General features: G+C 49.6%; 2 protein-coding genes and 2 long non-coding RNA genes across 4 annotated transcripts in view; 1 reads left to right on the forward strand and 3 right to left on the reverse strand.

The window, feature by feature from the left end:
• Positions 1–1,248: 1,248 nt before the first annotated feature.
• POU3F3 (POU class 3 homeobox 3) lies at positions 1,249–4,417 on the reverse strand. The gene has a single exon (XM_084752932.1). It carries the CDS (start codon positions 4,333–4,335, stop codon positions 2,845–2,847), a length of 1,491 nt encoding a protein of 496 aa, XP_084609058.1. The 5' UTR covers positions 4,336–4,417; the 3' UTR covers positions 1,249–2,844.
• A 785-nt stretch (positions 4,418–5,202) lies between these two features.
• LOC311581739 lies at positions 5,203–5,888 on the reverse strand. Its single transcript, XR_014773875.1, has 2 exons — positions 5,326–5,888; positions 5,203–5,247 (listed from the first exon to the last, which is right to left on the reverse strand). It is a non-coding gene; the product is annotated as an uncharacterized lncRNA (long non-coding RNA).
• Positions 5,889–6,245: 357 nt separating this feature from the next.
• Positions 6,246–18,550, forward strand: part of LOC311581737 (uncharacterized protein) — a 46,906-nt gene continuing 34,601 nt past the window's right edge. The window contains exons 1-2 of the mRNA XM_084754272.1: positions 6,246–6,699; positions 16,890–16,965. Of these exons, the coding sequence (XP_084610398.1) occupies positions 6,445–6,699; positions 16,890–16,965 (331 nt within the window). The 5' untranslated portion in view covers positions 6,246–6,444. The remainder of the gene's footprint in view (positions 6,700–16,889; positions 16,966–18,550) is intronic.
• On the reverse strand, positions 14,809–16,672 carry LOC311581741. The gene is made up of 2 exons (XR_014773878.1): positions 16,536–16,672; positions 14,809–14,961 (listed from the first exon to the last, which is right to left on the reverse strand). It is a non-coding gene; the product is annotated as an uncharacterized lncRNA (long non-coding RNA).

The raw sequence follows: 18,550 nt of genomic DNA on the forward strand, positions 1-18,550 counted from the left end.
TATAATGCAGACTGATAGTGATTTTTTTTTTAACTACAATTTAGTGTCCAAAATAATGCAACCCAAATACATGACCATCTGGCTGCGCTTTATTTGTGCTATATGGTCTGTCTGGGAGAAATAGTTGTTTCTTCTTTTCCCAGTTTCCCAGGATTTTTTAACCCTTGAATCTATATTATGAGGGAGCTGGTGAAGGTCACTAAATTGAGTAAAAAGTGTGAGATTGGGAGGAAACTCCTTTGTAAAATCATTGCGTTTTTTTCACCTAAGTACTAAAGCAAGCAAGCAAACAAACAAACAAAAACCAACCAACCAAACAAACAAAAATAATCCAATACATAGGGACTCAACCAATCAGAACCTTTCTCCTCTTTAGCACTCACAACCTGAGACATTGCATTTTATTTTTTTGTCATAAATATCGATGCATTAACTTGATAAATGTGAGCACCCTGCAGGGTCTTATCTAAAAAGTGACATAAAAAGCTAAAGTCCTGGGCATAGATAAAGAAGAAGAAGAATCGGGCTTCTAGAGGACCAAAGCACAGAACCAGCAGCCTTGAGTGTGAGCTGGTAACAACAGCACTACAGAGCAAAGCAGGGCTCTGTACCAGCTATTTTTCTTTCATGAAAGGAATAAGAAAGAAATGTAACTATAAGCTTAATAACTGAAATTTAATCACATAGGTATCAATGGAGAACAATTGATATAAAAATACTTCATAGACTTATAAGATATATTTTGCAACTATTGATCTTCACAAAAAAAAGAAAGAAAGAAAGAAAGAAAGAAGGAAAGAAAAGGAAAAAGGAAAAAAGCAAAGCAAAGCAAAGAAACAGGATATACTGGAATACAGAAGACAAAAAGAGAGGCTGACCAAGAGGGGCTGTATTTACCATGACTGACTGGTGGGCATATTTTCACTTATACAATTCAAAACACAGGTACTTTCAACAAATGGCTAGTATTTATAGATCACTCAGTAAAAACACTAGAGACACCCACTGAAGTTGAGGGTAAGGAAAATATTATGAAATTTATGAACCAACAAAGAGTGAATAACCACTATTGCTAAAGCAGGGATCTTTTCAGCAATCTTAGCCTGTTCTGGAGGTTTCAAACATACCTTTGTCTGGGGAAGCTCTGCTCCCTCAATGCTATGACTTAAGGACCTGCATCAGTTAAAAAAATATTTTCTAGAGAACTCTTTTCCTCCCACACAGTGTTTATGCATCAGACACAGACTATTTCATTCTAAGAAATTTATTTTCTCAATCAGCTCTTACGGAATCACTACTCAAATTAAATTACAATCAAATGATCACATCAAAAGATACCCTTATTACCTAACAACTGTCCATATTTTCATTTCATTTTGATTTGTGCTCGTCTGAAAAAAACACGTAATACAAGATCTGGGGAAAAATAAATTACCGTTTTGCAGCAGTTCATAAGTATTCTGAATAAAATATTAAAAGAAGTCATTTAATGAAAATATAAAGCAAATATTTTTAGATCAACAACGGATCTAACGATTCTATATTGCCGTCATTTGAAAAGTCTGTTTATTAAAACCTACCAAAAACACTGCTTGGAAATGGCAGTATTACATAATCATATCCGCAGCACCCATTCAATCAAAGTTGGCAACGGATTGAGGGCAGAAGTCAAGGGAAGTGCGCGGCTGATGCTGTCTTTCCACACCCTTTTATCGGAGTCAGTCCAGAAATAAAAAATAAAAAATGTTAATAAAAAAAATATTAGCGGTGAAATCTTTAGGCATGGTCCACTCCGAGGGAGCGGGAGTTGGCAAAGCACGGGTTCTGTGGCAGTGGCCTGGCCTCTCTGGGCGGTCTCAAAGGCTGGGCCCTAGCCTTCTGGCTGTGCCCTCTCCATTGGCGGGTTGCAGCTGGACCTGCCCTTCACCCTCGCCCAGCCTTGGCTCTTCCGTGATGCTTTTATTTCCCAGGTTACTGTGAGGACGCTTTCTTTTGGCTTTCCTGTTCAGTCTGTGAACTTCAGTACCTGCGAATCTTTCCGCCCAGGCTCTGTTTCTCCTTCCTTCCCATTTCTTAGTTGATTTATTTGTTCCCCAAAGACTTTAATATGGCCAAGAAAAACATTGTCCTGATGCAGTCAGACCTGCACACAACCTGGTGCGTCTTTTTTTTTTTTTCAGGTTGCTCCCAATATGAAAGTTTCCATGGATCTTTTAGGCAGCCCTTTTGGAAGAAGCGGAAGAAAGGGGATGGGGGGGGGGGTTGTCTCTCTCTTGTCTCAAAGGAGAGGACAAGGCAGGTGTTCTCCACCTTTGCCGCGCACGACATCTCGACATCTCGAGGTGGACAGTACCTCAAGTGTGCAGTTAGGTGTGTTAGGCATCTTCACCTTTCTTTCAAAATAGAAACAAACCACCACCACAGTATAAACGAGATGTCCCGGTTGCCCCCTTTTCCTCTTCCGGTTTTGTTTGTTATATATGCATATAAAACAGTCTTGGTATTTATTATGCTTTAATTTTTTTTTTTTGGTCCCTCCTTCCTTGGACTTCAAAAAGAGTCTCATCGGTCGGAGTCTCCCCAGTGGTTCTCCCGCCACCTACGGCCACGGCGCGCCTGTCTTTGGGCGGAGGGGAGGCGGGTCAGACGCCCTGGCCCGAGCCAGGTGCTAGGTCTGGGCGGCGGCAGCGACGGCGGCGGCGACGGCGGCGGGCGGCGGCGGCAGCGGCGGCAGGAGCGGTTTTTGGCGGCGGCTCGGAGACGGCTGCGGCGGCGACCGTGGCGGTGCTGACAGTGGCTGCGGAGGTGGCGGCGGCGGCCCTCTTCGCGCTGCACCCCCTGCATTCACTGCACGCTGGTCTGTAGCCCGTGGTGCGGTGGCGGTGTGTCAGCGCTCACGGTACCCACCTGCGAGTAGACATCGTCCGGCGTCTGCTGCTGGATGCCAGGGGGCGTCATGCGTTTTTCCTTTTGGCGCCGGTTGCAGAACCAGACCCGCACGACCTCCTTTTCCAGCTGCAGGCTGTCGGCCAAGTTAGTGATTTCCTGCGCCGAAGGTTTAGGACACTTGAGGAAGTGGCTCTCGAGCGCTCCTTTGACGCTCACCTCGATGGAGGTCCGCTTCTTGCGCTTGCGGCCCTGTGCAGCGATCTTGTCAATGCTCGTGGGGCTGCCGGTGCTCGAGTCCGCCTCCTCTAGCCACTTGTTCAACAGAGGCTTGAGCTTGCACATGTTCTTGAAACTGAGCTGCAGGGCCTCGAAGCGGCAGATGGTGGTCTGCGAGAACACGTTGCCATAGAGCGTGCCCAGAGCCAGCCCCACGTCGGCCTGGGTGAAGCCCAGCTTGATGCGCCGCTGCTTGAACTGCTTGGCGAACTGCTCTAAGTCGTCAGACGTTGGCGTGTCTTCGTCCGAGTGCGGATCGTGGCTGTTGAGTCCTGGCCCCGCGCCGCCGCCGCCGTGATGAGGGGGTCCCTGTGCGTGGTGCGGGTGCGGCGGGTGCGGGTGCGCGTGGTGGTGATGATGGTGGTGATGCTCCGCCAGCTCGGGCGTGTCCCCGCGCACTAGCCCCGGGTGAACCAGGCTCTGGGCTCCACCGCCTGTACCACCGCCGCCGCCGCCAGGCCCCGGGGGCGCGCTCAGCATGCCGTTCACCGTGAAGCCTCCGGGCTGCGAGTACAGTAGACTCTGCGGCGGCGGCTGTTGGCCGCCCGCCATGGACGGGAGGTGAGCGGCGGCAGCGGCGGCGGCGGCGGCGGCGGCGGCAGCGGCAGCGGCCCCCCAGCCCCCAGGGTGGCCCTGATGCGGGGGCGGCGGCGGTGGCCCGAGGTGCGGCGGTCCGCGGTGGTGCAGCGCGGTGCCGGCGTGCAAGTCTTCTCGTCCAGCGCCTGCCTTCACGTCGGGGCCCTGCGGCGGCGGCGGCGGCGGCTGTGGCGGCTGCTGTGGGCTGCCGGCCATTCCCACCGCGCTGCCCGACCACGGTGAACTGGCTTCTACCGCGGCGGCGGCGGCAGCGGCGGCAGCAGCGGCAGCGTGGGGCAGGGCGGTGACCCACTGGTGCGCGTGGCTCAGCATATGGCCGCCGTTGCTGGCGGCCATGGCCCCCTGCATGAAGTCGCTCTGGACCATCTTGACCGAGGACGGGTCCCCCCTGTAGGCGCCCGAGGTCACGGCGGCGCTCCCGGGCTGCATGCCGCCGCCGCCGCCCCCCGCCCCCCCGCCGCCGCCGCCGCCCCCTCCACCGCCGCCCGCCCCGGCAGCGTCCGAGTGCACAATGGAGCCGGCCGTGAGCAGGCTGTTCCCCGGCAGGTAGGGGTTAGAAGCCGCCGTGGCCATGCCGCTCCGCTCCCGCCACCCCACCGCCGCCACCACCGCCGCCGCCGCAGCAGCAGCCGCGGCCGCCGCCGCCGCCGCCGCCGCCGCGCCCCCCCGCCTCCCGCCTCCTCCCCCCGCTCCTCCTCCCCCGCCCCGGGTGCCCGCCGGCCCCGCCGCCTTCGCCGCCGCCTCCTCCTCCGCCGCCTCCGCCCCCGCCGCCGCCGCCGCCGCCGCCGCCCCGGCCCGGGGCTGCAGCTGCAAGGCCGCTCGGCAGGGCGCGGGGGTCTCTGGCTGGCCTCGGTCAGCAGCAGCAGTCGCCGCAGCAGGAGCAGCGCTCTGGGGAGGGGGGATAGCTTCTCTGGGTGAGCTCCGTGGCCAGCCCCTTCAGGGGGGGTCGTGGTCTCCCTCCTGGCCCGGAGCAATCGGCTGGCTCCTGCAAGGCTCGCCCACTGGGGCGGGGACCAGTACTTCAGGCGCTCTCTTGGGGCGCCGGGGCTCCGCTGTTCCTCCTGTCCTAAGTCGGGTGAAGACTCTGTCCCAGCACAGGGCTCTGTCCACCTGCTAAGAGAAGGTTTCACCAGAGACAACAAAGGATGAAGCGGTTCCTTTCTTCCTTGGCCAAACTGTGTGTGGCCAGCACTCTGGCCGCTCCTTGTTGGTCGGCTCTCTTCTCTTCAGCAACACATTTCACTGTTTCCACTTAGCATAGTAAAACTTTTTCAGGTCCTTACAGGCGTGGTGGTGCTGGCGGCTCGCGTAGGCTGCTGTTCCTCCCCTCCGGTCCTCTCCTTTAAGTTTGGTTCTGTCCTAGGAAAACTTCTTGCGATGGTGCATTTCTCTGAAGTTGCTATTGCTGGAGCTCTTGGGTGTCTCTGAAACAAGAGTCCCTTTTCATTTTTCTCGCAACACTCACAGTCTGGTGCGACATCTTTCCTTTTGGGTAGAAATTAGGAAACAAATATAACAAGGCAAAAATTGAACAAGAAAAAAAATCTCGAATTGCTCTGTTACCTTGTTGCTGACGGTTGGGATTGATGTTTTATTTTTCCCCCGCAGTTGTCTGGAGAAGGAGGAAGAAGAGTGCATTGGTGGAGGTGGAGACGTGTGTGGGCATACAGGGGATCCTTGATACACTACCAACTCCGGTGGGCACGGTGTACCACTCCTGGAGTGCCCGATGGCGGGCGCGGGCGCGGGCACGGGCGCAGGCGTGCCGGGGCAGAGTTGCAGCCGGAGCTAGCTCTGCGCCCCGGTTCTCTTTCTCCCAGTCTCACTTTCCTTCTCTCTCCCTCTCTTGAGCGCCCGCTCTCGCTCTCGCTAGGATCTGACAGTTCGCTCTCCGTCCCTCCCTCTCAGAGCAGGGACTGTCGAATGTTTACCCTCCGCCGCAAGCGCGCACCCACCACCACACTTTCCCAAATACAAGGAAGTCGAGCACCAGAGCCCCCGCTGATTGGCTACCCGCTGGGTGATTGGCAGGCCTGGAATGACTGGCTTAGGACGTACGGCCCCCCTTCCGGCCGTTCCGATTGGTTGCTTTTTAATTTAGGCAGAGCGTCGTAGAAGCTGGAAATCTGTCGTCCCCCCCCATCTCCCTCCCCCGCGCCACTTTCCCCTCCACGCCCCTCCCCCGCATACCCCCCTCGCCTCCCTCCCCTCCACCACATCTTAACTCTTAGTGTCCGGCCCAAATGTCTGCGTTCCCTTGGCGGCTCCCCGCGTTAGCGATTGGTCTGGGGGGTTGGGAGAGAAATGGAAGAGAAAAGGAGGGGGCGGGGGAGAAAGAGGATCAGAAGGAAAATGAAATGGGGAAAAAAATCGTGAAAAATAGCAGTCTACCCAACCCACCTAGACTGCGTTGTGTCGCATCTCCACCCCACGCCAGAGATTTGTAAAGCGCGCGCCACGAACGTACAGTTCAAGCTAATACCTATAGCCAGATGTGTCCCCACTGGTTTCAAAGTTTCCTCTTCCCTTCACGCGCGGTACCCCATCTCCTTCTTGCGAGAGGTGGGGAAGGGAGACTTGCCTCGCCTAGAGCTGCTGTGGCCAAGCTTCTTGGAAATCCGCCACGGCAACTTTGAGCAGCCGCCGCGCGCCGGCGGCGACCCTCTTTGTTTAAGTTCTCGGATGCCATCATCTGGGAAACCTGCAGCCCTGTACCAGCGCAGGGCCCGCGCGTGCGAGACGGACCGCTCGCTGCGACAGCTCGCTCTCCCCCCCCCCCGCCCCCTCCGCTTCTCCCTCCTTTCCTCCCTCCCTCCACCCTCCTCTGGGATTCTTGCAAGTAGCATGCGTGCCCTTGTGAGTTTGGAGGGTGCCGGTCAACGAAGCCACGCGAGGTATTTGAAAGGCAATCAGCCCGACCTTCCCCCTAGATACTTCGTAAGTGTATTCGACCCCAAGGCCTTTAGAATGCTGTGGCAGAGGCAGCTCGCCCGAAGGCCTGGGGTCCGCTAGCCACATTCTCCCCAGGCTCCACTGCTGACTCTCTCTCTCTCTCTCTCTCTCTCTCTCTCTCTCTCTCTCTCTCTCTCTCTCTCTCTCTCTCGTCGGTTTTTTACTTGCTTGCTATTCTTGGGCATGGGGGCGCTTTATTTTCCTCTTTCTTTGGGTCTTAGGTTTGCGAGGTGGATGTGACCGCTGGCGACAAGTGCTTGCTTTCTCAGCCGCAACCCAGCTGAAAGAGTTAAGAGGCCAGGAGGAGGAGTGCGCCTGGTAGGCGGGAGAAGAGGAGGTGGGGTGGTGTGTGTGTGTGTGTGTGTGTGTGTGTGTGTGTTGGGGGGGGGGACGCGGCCAAGCGGAAACGCCGCACAGAGGAACCTCAGCGAACCAAGAAAAAAGAGAAAGTGGCAACGAAAACAAGGGCAAATTAAATCCTCCTTGGGGATTTCCAATGGACTAACCCAATCCGGACATTCAATAAATACACGACTCTTAATAAGTGTGCGTGTGCTTGCACCCCGCACCTCCAGCTGCAGAGCCAGCAGTCCCCAGCCAGAGCAGCAACCGAGAACCTAACTCGGAGCTGGCGCCGGTGTGCTCCGAATATAAAGAACTGGCCTGCCTTCTCCTCCGATGCTTAATTCCTCTAGCGAGCTCACTTAGGTGAACTCGGTTACAGCCTGAGCTCTCCAGCTCAGCAGCAGCCACGCAGCCTCTGCGTGATCTCGAGATTAACTGTAGACACGAAGCATTTATGTAGGATCAGGTCCAGCTCCTGCTTGCTGGGGTGAAAAGATACCATCGTAGGGACAGACCTAAAAGCAGCAGTAACCAAAGCCCCAAACAGAACGGATTCCCCACCCCTTCCAAAAGGTTCCTTTTTATATTTATGTATGCGTATATGTATATATAAAAAATGGAACACAGATTTCATTGAATAAATCTAAGATCTCCAGGTGCAGACGTTTGAATAGTCGGTGCCAGCACCCCGTGTTTTCCTTTCCTGCCGATTTTGCTTGGATCCGGCTCAAAAACCGAAAGAGTCTCGTGGTTTTGTTTACACTGAATGGGGAGGATAGGAACAGAGCCATGGGGCCGCCTTTCATTAATATACAGTGAGGATTTTGTCTAAATTACTGCTATGAGTTTCACAGTACAGGCTTTCAAAAGCCGTCTCAGGTGGCCTGATGAAACAGGATAGCGCCTCTGCAAACAGATCCACTTTCTCTCTTTGCATGGAGGGTGTGCGCGTTCGGGAAGCCCCCCAAACACTGTGCTCCTCAATAACAGAAACGCACTTCTGTTCTCAGGTCTGTCCCCTTCTTCCTCTCCCCCCCCCCTTTCCAAGTACTTAGTTCTCAAACCGCTCCCCAGCTTCCCCACACTCCCGCCCCACCCCGTCCGCCCCCTCCCTCTGCGGAGTGTGATTGTTTTGTCTGGAAAAAAAAATCCAAAGTATATAACAAGGGGAGAACAGTTAGTGCTGATTTTCATTTGCATACATTTTCATATATTTTGGTGAAAATAATAGACTAGTGAGAACTGGGCTTAGAGGAGTCAGTGTAAAGGGAAGGGTAAGGATGCTTCGGCTCTGGAGAGTAGAGAACATGCCTTCTCCTCTACTCCTCCAGGCACCATATTAAAAAACAACAACAACAATCAAAAACCAAAAAAAAAAAAAAAAAAAAAAAAAAAACCAACAACCTTTGATTTAAAAGTCTAACCTTGGGAATTTGCTGGGTAAGTGTTTTTTGTTTTGTTTTGTTTTTTCATTTTCTTTCTCTCTCCTTTTCCTTTCTTCCTGGTGTATTTATTTATTATGTTCTTGTAGGTTTAGAAGCTTTATTTCACTGCTTGGGAGGAGAGGGGAAGGGAAAGTGTGTCGGAGGGAGTGAGTAGAAGAAATCTGACGTTGCTAAAATAATACATAAAAAGGTGGACTGATTCCAAAAGCCCTGAGAGAAAGAGAGAGAGAGAGAGAGAGAGAGAGAGAGAGAGAGAGAGAGAGAGAGAGAGAGAGAATATGAATGAAAAAGCTATTAATTTTAATTGTTGATCACGGGAGGGATAAACCCTAGAAAAGAGGTGCCTACTAAACATGTAGTATATAACTATTTCTTGTTTGGAATTTCCCCCAAAGAATCAAGGCTGAAGAGGGAGAAGCCTGTCACTGGTGGGGGTGACTGAATTGTGAGTCTGCCCAGATTAGGTTGGGGAGCTCTAGGATCTGCGAGAAGTCTGGGGAGGCTGGCAACTGAAGACAGAGGGCTAGAGGTGAGGAGGCAGTGAAGGAGAGGAGGCAGGAAGTGAACATGCCCCTGGTTAAAGCTACAACTGGGGAGCAGGCGGCTTGCTGCAGCTCCTGGCTCAGTAGTGAAAACCCATCAGAAAGGGGGTGATCAATCACAGCTAACCAGGACATCCCTGTTTTCCACTCCCCAAGGACGCTGGAGATTCAGCATTTTCCATGTTTTCTATTTTTGACATTCAGACCTATCTCTCCTAATCATTATCCCGTTTTTGCTTTTTTTAAAAAAAATAAATAATTCTAGGGTGTACTTACTTAAATAAATATGGCCGAAAGAAATAGCTATGCCAAGTCCAGGCCAGTGTGATTATCTTACTTTAGAGAAATAGTCTGGGGGATGATTTTAAAAGCTTCTTTGATTTGATCTTTTGAAGGAAGCCACATTGAGGCGGCGGGTGGGGGGGTGTCAAATGTCTGGAATTATACTGCACTTTTGTATACAGAACACCTTGCAATTTAGAATTGCTAATTTATTTGGAAACAGTTGATGCTAAATCAATGCAGTGGTTTGTAATGAGGGAGGAAGAGGTGTCAGTTAGGGAGGGGCTCAGAATTACCAGGCTTCCTCCCCTTGTTTACAGCCTTGCATCTGACTGGGGTTAACTCCGTGTGCTCCATTGGACCAGATGCCATATAGAGCTGCTCCCTGAAGATCATTTGTTTCCTTGATGGGGAACATTTCTGAGCAGAGCATATTGGTTGCCATAGAGAAAGAAATAAAAGGAAGAACACTAGTCACATTAAGCTATATGTTTGTGCACTGGGCTTTAGATAAAAGGACCTTGATTCAGCCAAAGAGGAGAAGCCAAACTAGAGATTTCTAGGACCACTAAAACTACCTTTATTTTGTTTTGGACTTTTACAGTTGAAACATATAAGCTAATTTTATTGGTTGTTGTTAATTTTATAGGACATGGTTTACTGAACAAAATAAACTTTGCTTAGCAGTTCACTACTGACTAGTCAGTAGGGGGCGCACTGACCCGCTGTAGCAGGAGCTGAGAAAAATGTAGCCAGTTCAAAGGCAAATCCGTCTTTGCAAACTTGCTAGAACTACCACTCTCACCTTTTTGTGCGTGTTCTAGGAAAGGAGGAAAATGATTGCACAACACAGGATTAAAAAACACTAGGACAATGATCTTTCCCCACACTAGGCATGTCTGTAAATGACCAAGGAGGCCAGAGAAGGCCATTCCTCTCTAGGGAAGTGTGGCAAGTTTGCTTTATAAAACAGGGGGTGGGTGGTGGGTGGGGGTAGGGTGGAGAGAGGGAGGGAGGGAGAGAGGGAGGGAGGGAGGGAGGGAGAGAGGGAGGGAGAGAGAGAATCCAGAACAGTTAGAGACTTAACTGTTATGGTTACAGCATAGGTCACTTAAGAAACTATCTTTCAAACTGCTGCTGGTATGACCAGAAATAAAAATGAATTCTGAGGAAATATATGTAAAAATGGTTCCTTCAGCAGGACATAGTCTCAATTTGGGTGTAATTCAGGGTCTTGAGGATGCAGCAGTGGCCTTGTGATCTTTTACTCCCTTTGATATGTAGTAGCTACTTTCATTTTTACTAGCTTTCGAAAGATTTAACAGTTAGCCTTTGCAGAGAAAAAGAAAATACAAGATAGATAGAGGGTGGGGGTATCTGTGGACTTGAACCTTTTTACCAGAGTTACAATAAAGAGTCTTTATTGTTGCACACAGTTTCTGCCTCTAAGGGGTTTGTGTGTATGCCCTGGAGTGCCCTTGTGTGCACGGGCAAACACATACTCGTGCTGCCAATGAAAACTGGCAAAAAATTCAAAAGTTTTGTAGCAAAGTAGAAAACTTCCTAAAACAGTGACAAACAGAGCAGATCCGAAAACAGAACAAATCCTAGCTGTTTTTGAGGACTTAGTCAGTTTCTCTCAAACAATTTTCCCAAGGAGATTTAGAGAGCTACTAAGAAAGACAAGGCATGAGTGACTGAGAGTGTGAAGCTGGCTTCCATGGTGCATCTGAAGGCACCTGTGAATGAACAAGTCACAAAGCCTGACCTTTCCGATAGCTTTGCAACTCCTCTAGAGGTGGGGGTTGTTGCCACTGGCTTCTTTTCAATACTGATCCAAGCCAACTAGGCTATAGCCAGTAAGATTTTCTTTGAAACTAATTTTAGCAGGTCAGTGTTAGATTGAAGTGTGAGTTCATCCAGGTTTGAAAGATTATAGGAATCATATGCACAAGAGAGAAGCCTTCAGATACACTTAAATCATGTGATTTTTTTTTCACGCTGGACCTTTCGCATTTGGAGTCAGGAAATGCACTGTCAGGTTTTTGCTAATAAAACCAAGTGGAGAATTGAGGAAATTGTAATTTGAGCATAAACACTGCTTTCTTTCTCAGCTCTGCATTTTGGACAAAAGATTTCTAGGAGGGACCCACAGACCGGGACAAATCCCAAAGCTTAGCTTGCTTTGCATGCTCAGGGTATTCAGTGTGTATTGATAGGAAAGGGAACTTTTAAAAATTAATCCATATTGCAAAACACTGGTGAAGCCCTTCCTATGCTTTTAGAGCACATTCTACTGGGTTATAGTTTCTTGGGCGCTGTGATTGTCTAAACAGCTGCCTCCTCTTTCTCACAAATGTATTTGAAAGGACAGGGAAGTGGAGGGAACCATCAGGGTTCTTACAGATTTAGATAAGTTGCAGTAAAAGAAACGGAAAATAAGAGTTGTGGGTAAAGCAACAAGTTAATTTGAGGTGAGCTTCCACTTTTCAGGGACCATGTTGGAATTCTGTAACAACTTGGGGGTGGGAATAACCAAGGTGGGTATGGATTTAGATCCAAAATTCTGGGCAAAAGCTACAGACTTAATTGTTGGGGTGGTGAAATTGCGTTTGCCAAATGAGAGAATGTAAAATATTACTTGGATTAAATGTGCACAACACGAAGTGGATATTTTCTCACTTGCTTCCATTGGATAATGATAAGGTGGCCCAGGAAAGCAAGGACATGAAAGCCATTTCTCTTAGCACTTACACATTAAGCCCGTCCGCTTACCCATAGTCTATATTGTGTGGCCTACGTAAATGCAGAGGGCTCTGGCGCAGTAGTGGCTTTTGGTTAGAAAGGAGAGTTCATTGAGTGGACAGTTGTTTCTTGGTATTACTAAGGCTTTGGAGTATGCACCCCATGCTCTTTTGTATCTCTTTGATACTGATTTATCTGATCTGGAGGACGAGAGAAGAACTTAGATTTCTTCAGACTGGTTTGAAGAAGTAACTATGAACTCAAAGAAACTATGATTCTTTACTCTAAAGTAAGTTCCTTTCCCCTTAAACTACAGGGTATTTTTAATTGTGGAAAATGAATCGAGAAGGCACAGTAACTTAGTTGATAATCCTGTGTGTGCTTGTGGAGCGACCCATTTCCAATTGTTTGCTTACTCTAGCTGTGTGCAGGAGCCTGTCAAGTCTGGCAATGCTCTCTTCCAATTGCTGGGGAAACTGCAACTAATGGATTGCTCTTGCCTGCCCTTCACCATCCTTTCCCGTGCTCTGGGTCATCATGGCCTTTTTCAAATTTCACCTCCTAGGACGAGTAACACAGAGCTCAGGTAGACTAGAGGTGGTGGCGAAAATATTCATTGGCAACAAATGTGGATATGTCCTAGCTAGAAAAATATTACAAGGTAAATTTGGTGTGTGTGTGTTATATATATAAAAAACCCAAAGCCCAGAAATATGAACTCAGCTTTACCAGAGGAGTGTCTGGAGTTTGTATTCTTCGCAATGGTCCTAAGAGATTTGAACTGCTCTTTCCTTTAGGTCCTCCCCCACCAATCATTGCCTCTAAGTTTTACAGCATCTTCTCTGGTACAGAACCAATAGTGCTACGGTGAAAAAGAGAGCTGGTGTGGCATCCTGGAGAGCAATTCTTGTACTTTGGTGCCTCTTTTTTTTTCCCTTGACATTTGACCTTAGCTACTGTTGGAGGAGCTGGGTGTAGATCAGGGTATTTCAGGCTGAAGGCTGTTGCTCTTTTCACATCTCTGCCAAATGGTGCTTCTGTGGCTTTTTCCCTCCTGTGATGCTGCGGCTTTTTCCCTGGGGTCCGACCCAACTCAGTGCCTACCAGGGACATCCCTCCTTTATTGGTATTTTCAGGAAACTGTGGCAAGTGTATTCACTGAGAGTTGGTGCTTCTAATATTCCAGTTTGCAGGAGTATAATTTCAGCTACTAAACTACTTGAAGTTTCAGTGATACAATGAAGTGCCCTTGCTCACGCTGGCTTCCTGCATTTCCGACTTATTTCCAAGTTAAAAGTTTTGTGACCACTATTGCATTTAACATTCACTTTTCTGCCTAAATTTCCTGCAAGGCCCCTGGTTAATAAAGCCCGAGGGGAGCATCACCAGCTCACAGTGACACTAAATAAACACTAAGCATTAATTTAGTATTAAACTAGGGCACAAAAATTACCCAGAAGTCAGGGTATGTGCTGTCAAATGTCAAGGACTGTGTCTCCTTTACTTTTGCCGCCCCCAAACCGATCAAGTAAAACTTCGCTTGGAATAAACATCATTACAATCATCCTAAATTTAAAAAGAAGTACGATTTTATTGGTAGGGTCTTGGAAACAATTCCATCCAGTGTTAGAATGCAAGATTAGACCCCCGCCCCCAGAAGGGTCTGCCTCAGAGACCTGGAGCTTCCATTCTCATGTGGAATGGGGCTCCTATTCCACAGGGAAGGGGTCTTCTCTCCTCCCCCGACCCTACCATTTATGTGATTTGTGGGAGCCGACAGGCACATTTGCCGAATTTAGCAGGAATCTGTTCGGCCTCAGGGCTAAGTCTGTCTTTCTTAGAACGCATTCTAAAGGCATTTTATTTTATTTAGAGTGCAGTTTGCATAATAAAATTAAAAGGCTCCCATTACTTCTCCCTTTCCGCCAGCCGAATGCCCAGAAAGGTCTTTTAGAATGTTATTTGAACATAGAGCGTTGTGCAGAAGTCCGGTTAACATTGCGTTTCCATGGAAAAGAGAAGGGGCGAAAGCTAACCCTCAAAGCGAGAAGGGGCCAAGGTAAAAGGAATAAGGTGGAGAATAAAACCTGGGCGACGTGGAGGGCGTGCGCGAGAGAAGAACAAGGCTACTTGAGGTTGCAGGACCAGATAGATAAACGCTGAGTCACCCAACAGGTCTTTGGGTACACAGGAGAGAAACACAGAAGCCCAGAAAAATCTGGGTGCAAACTGCACCCATCGTTGGGGCCTCCTTCCCGCTTGGCCAGAGGAGCACTGCCTTGGAGCTTGGCACAGCCTGCCTGCCTTTGTCACCCGTTCTGAGTGCGGCCGCGAGCTCCCGCGGAGGGCTTTGTTCCCGCGGAGCGGGGCAAGACCCCTTGCACCACTGCCTCCTTGCCTGCCCCTGAGCTGGGGACCGTGGGGGTGGGGAAGGTGCTACAGAAAGGGGACCCGAGAAGCTCCGGTGGGCAGGGCGTTTGAGCCCGGGATTTCGTTTCTTTGCACCTTTCATAATTGAGCTGTTCTCCCCTCGCAGAGGGGGTCTTGGTTGAGCAGGAGGCGAAAGATCAGCAAAGGGGGCGCCCGTTCTCAGCCCAAAGCTGGGCAAAGAACTCTCCGCGCTTCTGTCCACCGATTTGTATGGTATGCATGCATGCATGCATGCAAGGGTGGATGGTTGCATGGTTGGATGAATGAGGAAAACCACTGAATTGGGTCCTTCGGTTGGTTCGTGCTTTTTACTACTGCAGGGCGTCTCAGATTGGTGTAGCTCGTTAGCCTCTAAGACCAGCTCTCCAGATGCTTTGGGGCCGTGGGTAGGCGTCGTGGATATACCCTGGGGTCAAAAAGCTGCATAACCACAGCGCGCGAATCTTTGCTATGGAGGCCTGTGGCGAGGGACAAAAGAAGTAGACGGTGGGAGAGAGCAGAGGACAGGCGTGCACTAGCGTTCTCGCCCTCATTCACACACTGAGGCTCAGGCCCTTCCCCGTGAGCCCTCCCTTCCCCCTCCCGCCTGTGCACCTATGGCTCAACGTTTTGAAAGTTCGCCTTCGCAAAACCCCCCTTTCCTTCCCTCCTTTCTACACCGCTTTTAGCTAGCTGGGTGTGAACGAGTGTCACCCTCTCCCCAGCCATCCCCAAAGGTGTGGGCAGATTGCAAGAGTTGCGCCTCTGTTATTGTTTGTCAAACAGGCCCTTTCTCTTGGGAGAGGGTCGTGGGGCATGAGGCGGATCCTGGGCCAGGATTACATTAATCAAAGCATTATTTCCCCAGAGAAGCCCAGCACAAATGAGAATAAATCCTAATAAAATTGGATCGCAGAAAAACGGAACGCTTTGAGTAATCTGTGCTGCCTGATCAAATTCTCACTTTTATAAAATGGGGCTTCTCTAAAAAATTTCTACACACCTCTGACTTTGGCTTGGATGCTAAGTTTGGGAAAGAGGATGCCAGTTGAACTTCTTCAGTGAGGAGGGGATAGGACCACTCGTGTTTGGAGTATCACAAAACCTGGTCTCAGTTTCTACCGAGAAGACACTTTTCGCCAAGTCGGCTAAGCTCTTACTTGGAGAAGCCCAGGGTCCGATCAAGTCTTAAACGATGTCCTTGTATGGTCCTGAACTTGTTCCTTGGGCAACGCGATCCCCACTTTTCTATGAGATCAAAGTTGCAGGGTGAGCAACACCCCGTGACTGGGGGCACGACGTCTACAGGGCGCCTCCTCTCGCTAGCCTAAAGCCCAGCTTGTTTGTGAGCTTCCCAAGGGAGCCATGAGTCACTTCTCAAGGCCAGTGAAGAGCATGTGCACTATTCAGTGACAGGCAGCGAAGCCACGGGCACAGCTCCTTCACGAGATGTCTAGTACTTTCAGGCCATCCCTAGGAAGCAAGGCTCATACTTCATTCTGTTGTGTTCCCCAAGTGGTAGAAAACTTTTTGGTGCCCTGCATGGCTCTTTGACACAGAAAAGAATCAACTCCCAACCCCAGCAGGCTATCTCCCCTGGCATGCTGCACTCGGACTTCTTCGAGCTAGGGGGTATAGAAAAAAAATAATTGCGGACTGGGATGTCTTATGGCCCTAGACGGTGACTAGTGTGACCATACCATCCCGACCCCACCGGAAAGACCCAGCTATAGATCTCTGGGGATGGCGACCTGACCTGGCGAGCGGCACCGTGAGGGCGCCCTCTGCAGGCGGGCTAAGAGAGGGCCCACGCTTGTGCCCAGCTGCGTGGAGTCCCTCAGGGCCCGCGTGCCAGCCGAGCTTTCCCCATGCACCCGCGCGCACAGGCTCAACCCAGGTGATGCGACCCGGCACTCAATGCCCTCTCCAAGGCGAGTTCCCCGCGGCTGCGGGAAAGAGCTACTAAGGACTTACCAGCCCCTCCCCAGACCCTTGCTCCCTCCCCACCCCCCATGCCGCTGCACGCCCTCCGCTGGGAAGCCCCTGCCGCCACCTGCCGCCGTGCGTCTTCGGCCGCAGCCCACGCGCTCCAGAGCCCTTGTGACTGTCTGTTCCCTTGCAGGGGACTCTGCCGTGCGGGGCAGGGCCATCGCTCCTCGGAGGGGGCACGTCGTCCCAAGGTCTGGCGAGGGACGCTTCTGGGAGCAGTGCGTGCGTGTGAGTGAGGCGCGCGCGCAGGGCAGCTCGGGGCAGGGCAGGGCAGAGCCAGGAAAGGCAAGGCAGGAGGCGCAGCAGGACGCTCCGTGCTAGTCGTTTTCTGCCTGCGTGGGTACCTACAGAGCTGAGCCTAGAGTCCTTGGTCTGCACCAAGCTTGTTCTCTACAGTGCATCTCCCTCTTTCCGTTAGGTCTTCGCTGCAGATCCCCAGAGATTTCTCTTGTGGTTCCGGGCTGTTCTGGACAGCCGGCCTCACGTGAACCAAGGTAACAATACTAGCTGGGGACGTAACAGACAGCATCATAAAGCTTGTTCTTGCTTTATCCTAGGGCCCGCGCACCCAGAAGCTAGCTTTAGGGCTTTTTGGTCTTAAGGATTGTGAAGTTCTGATTTTTGTTTTGTTTTTTGTTTTGTTTTTGTTTTGTCTCCCTCCCCCAGAGGAATAGGGAGGAGGAAGGACCTGGGTTTCAGCCCATAATCGTGGTCTGTTGTGCACCATTTCGACTTCCTGGTTCCTTTCATGGGAAATTTTAGGAGGAAGTACAGACACCTACCTCTTTTCAGTTCTGAAATGATGACTCCCCATTCTTCTAGTCTGTGGTTTCCATAATTTCATACAAAACAAGGCCTGTCAATTATCTCTCCATGGGAAAAAGTGGACGAGATGAAGGAAAGTTAGGACAAAATAAATTCCTCTCTCTTATATCATTAACTAGGAACTCTTTCCCCCTCACTCCTGTGTCCCATTCAGTTTGTTCATTTTGAGAAGGGAGAAGGGAGGCAGAATAGGGACTTTAATAATCACACACTAAAGGGTTTTTCTTCTTCTCTGGGCTGTGCATATAAATGCATTTTTATAACACTAGATTTCTGAAAGAAACTTCATGATCCTTGCTTGCACTTGCCCTCTTCTGCACATTTGCATTCAAGGATTGCTAATTATTAAGAAACACCTTTAGTGTTTTTCACTATGAATAAGATCCCCATTCTCCGTTTTGAGCTGCTGCTGTTAACCATAGAAGTTTGGTCAATTGCATATGGACATGCTCTATGCAAATGCATTCAACTGGGACGTGTATAGACCTCGCTATGTACATAAACATGTATGCTTGTGCATATGTATATTTACATCAATGTAAATATGGTATACATCTATTTCTTGGATCAACTAATATTAAATGATTTTTACATAGTTCTTCCAGACCTCTTGTCCTGGAGAAAGCTTCTGAGTAACTGTGACAGACACTAGCTTACCCCAAGAGGCCATCCTAAGCCAGCATCTTGATACAGTATCAGTCAGTCCTTTTCATGAGATAATTTAGAGACAGACACATTTTAACAAAGCATGTTAATGGTGGGATGTTAGTGTTTCAGTGGATGAGCTTTTGTTTGTGGAATCAAAGTTAAGTTTTTCTTTGAATTATTTATCAGGATCTTTGCCCACAGGCTTTCCTAGGAGAAGGTAGATGTAAAGGGGATGGTTCCACTTTTAATTATTTAAAGCAGATGTTAACATAATATTTTAAAACTGGCCTTTTGGAAAACAGGAAATAATCATGTCTGTCAACACCCACCTTTGGGACTGTGAAAAACAAAACCTAAAATATAACTTAATGACTTTCCTTAAAAAAAAAAAAAGTACTCAGTTAACAGTTAACTAAAATATTGCCTGGCACTCCTTTGAAGCTCCTCCTCCTCCTCCTCTTAAGTATAGTACAGTTTGGTAATATACCCCACATATTTACACATGATGTAAATATACATATGCACAAGGGTAGATGTTTATGTACAGAACATAACAAAATATATACATACCCCAACTGAATATATTTGCATAGAACATGCCCATGT

The sequence above is a fragment of the Acomys minous genome (genome assembly GCF_964271855.1).
Source record: "Acomys minous genome assembly, chromosome: 13".
In the NCBI taxonomy this organism is placed as follows: Eukaryota; Metazoa; Chordata; class Mammalia; order Rodentia; family Muridae; genus Acomys; species Acomys minous.

Coding starts and splice junctions, on each gene's coding strand:
- POU3F3 (XM_084752932.1), bottom strand. CDS start 4,335: ATGGCCACGGCGGCTTCTAACCCCTACCTGCCGGGGAACAGCCTGCTC.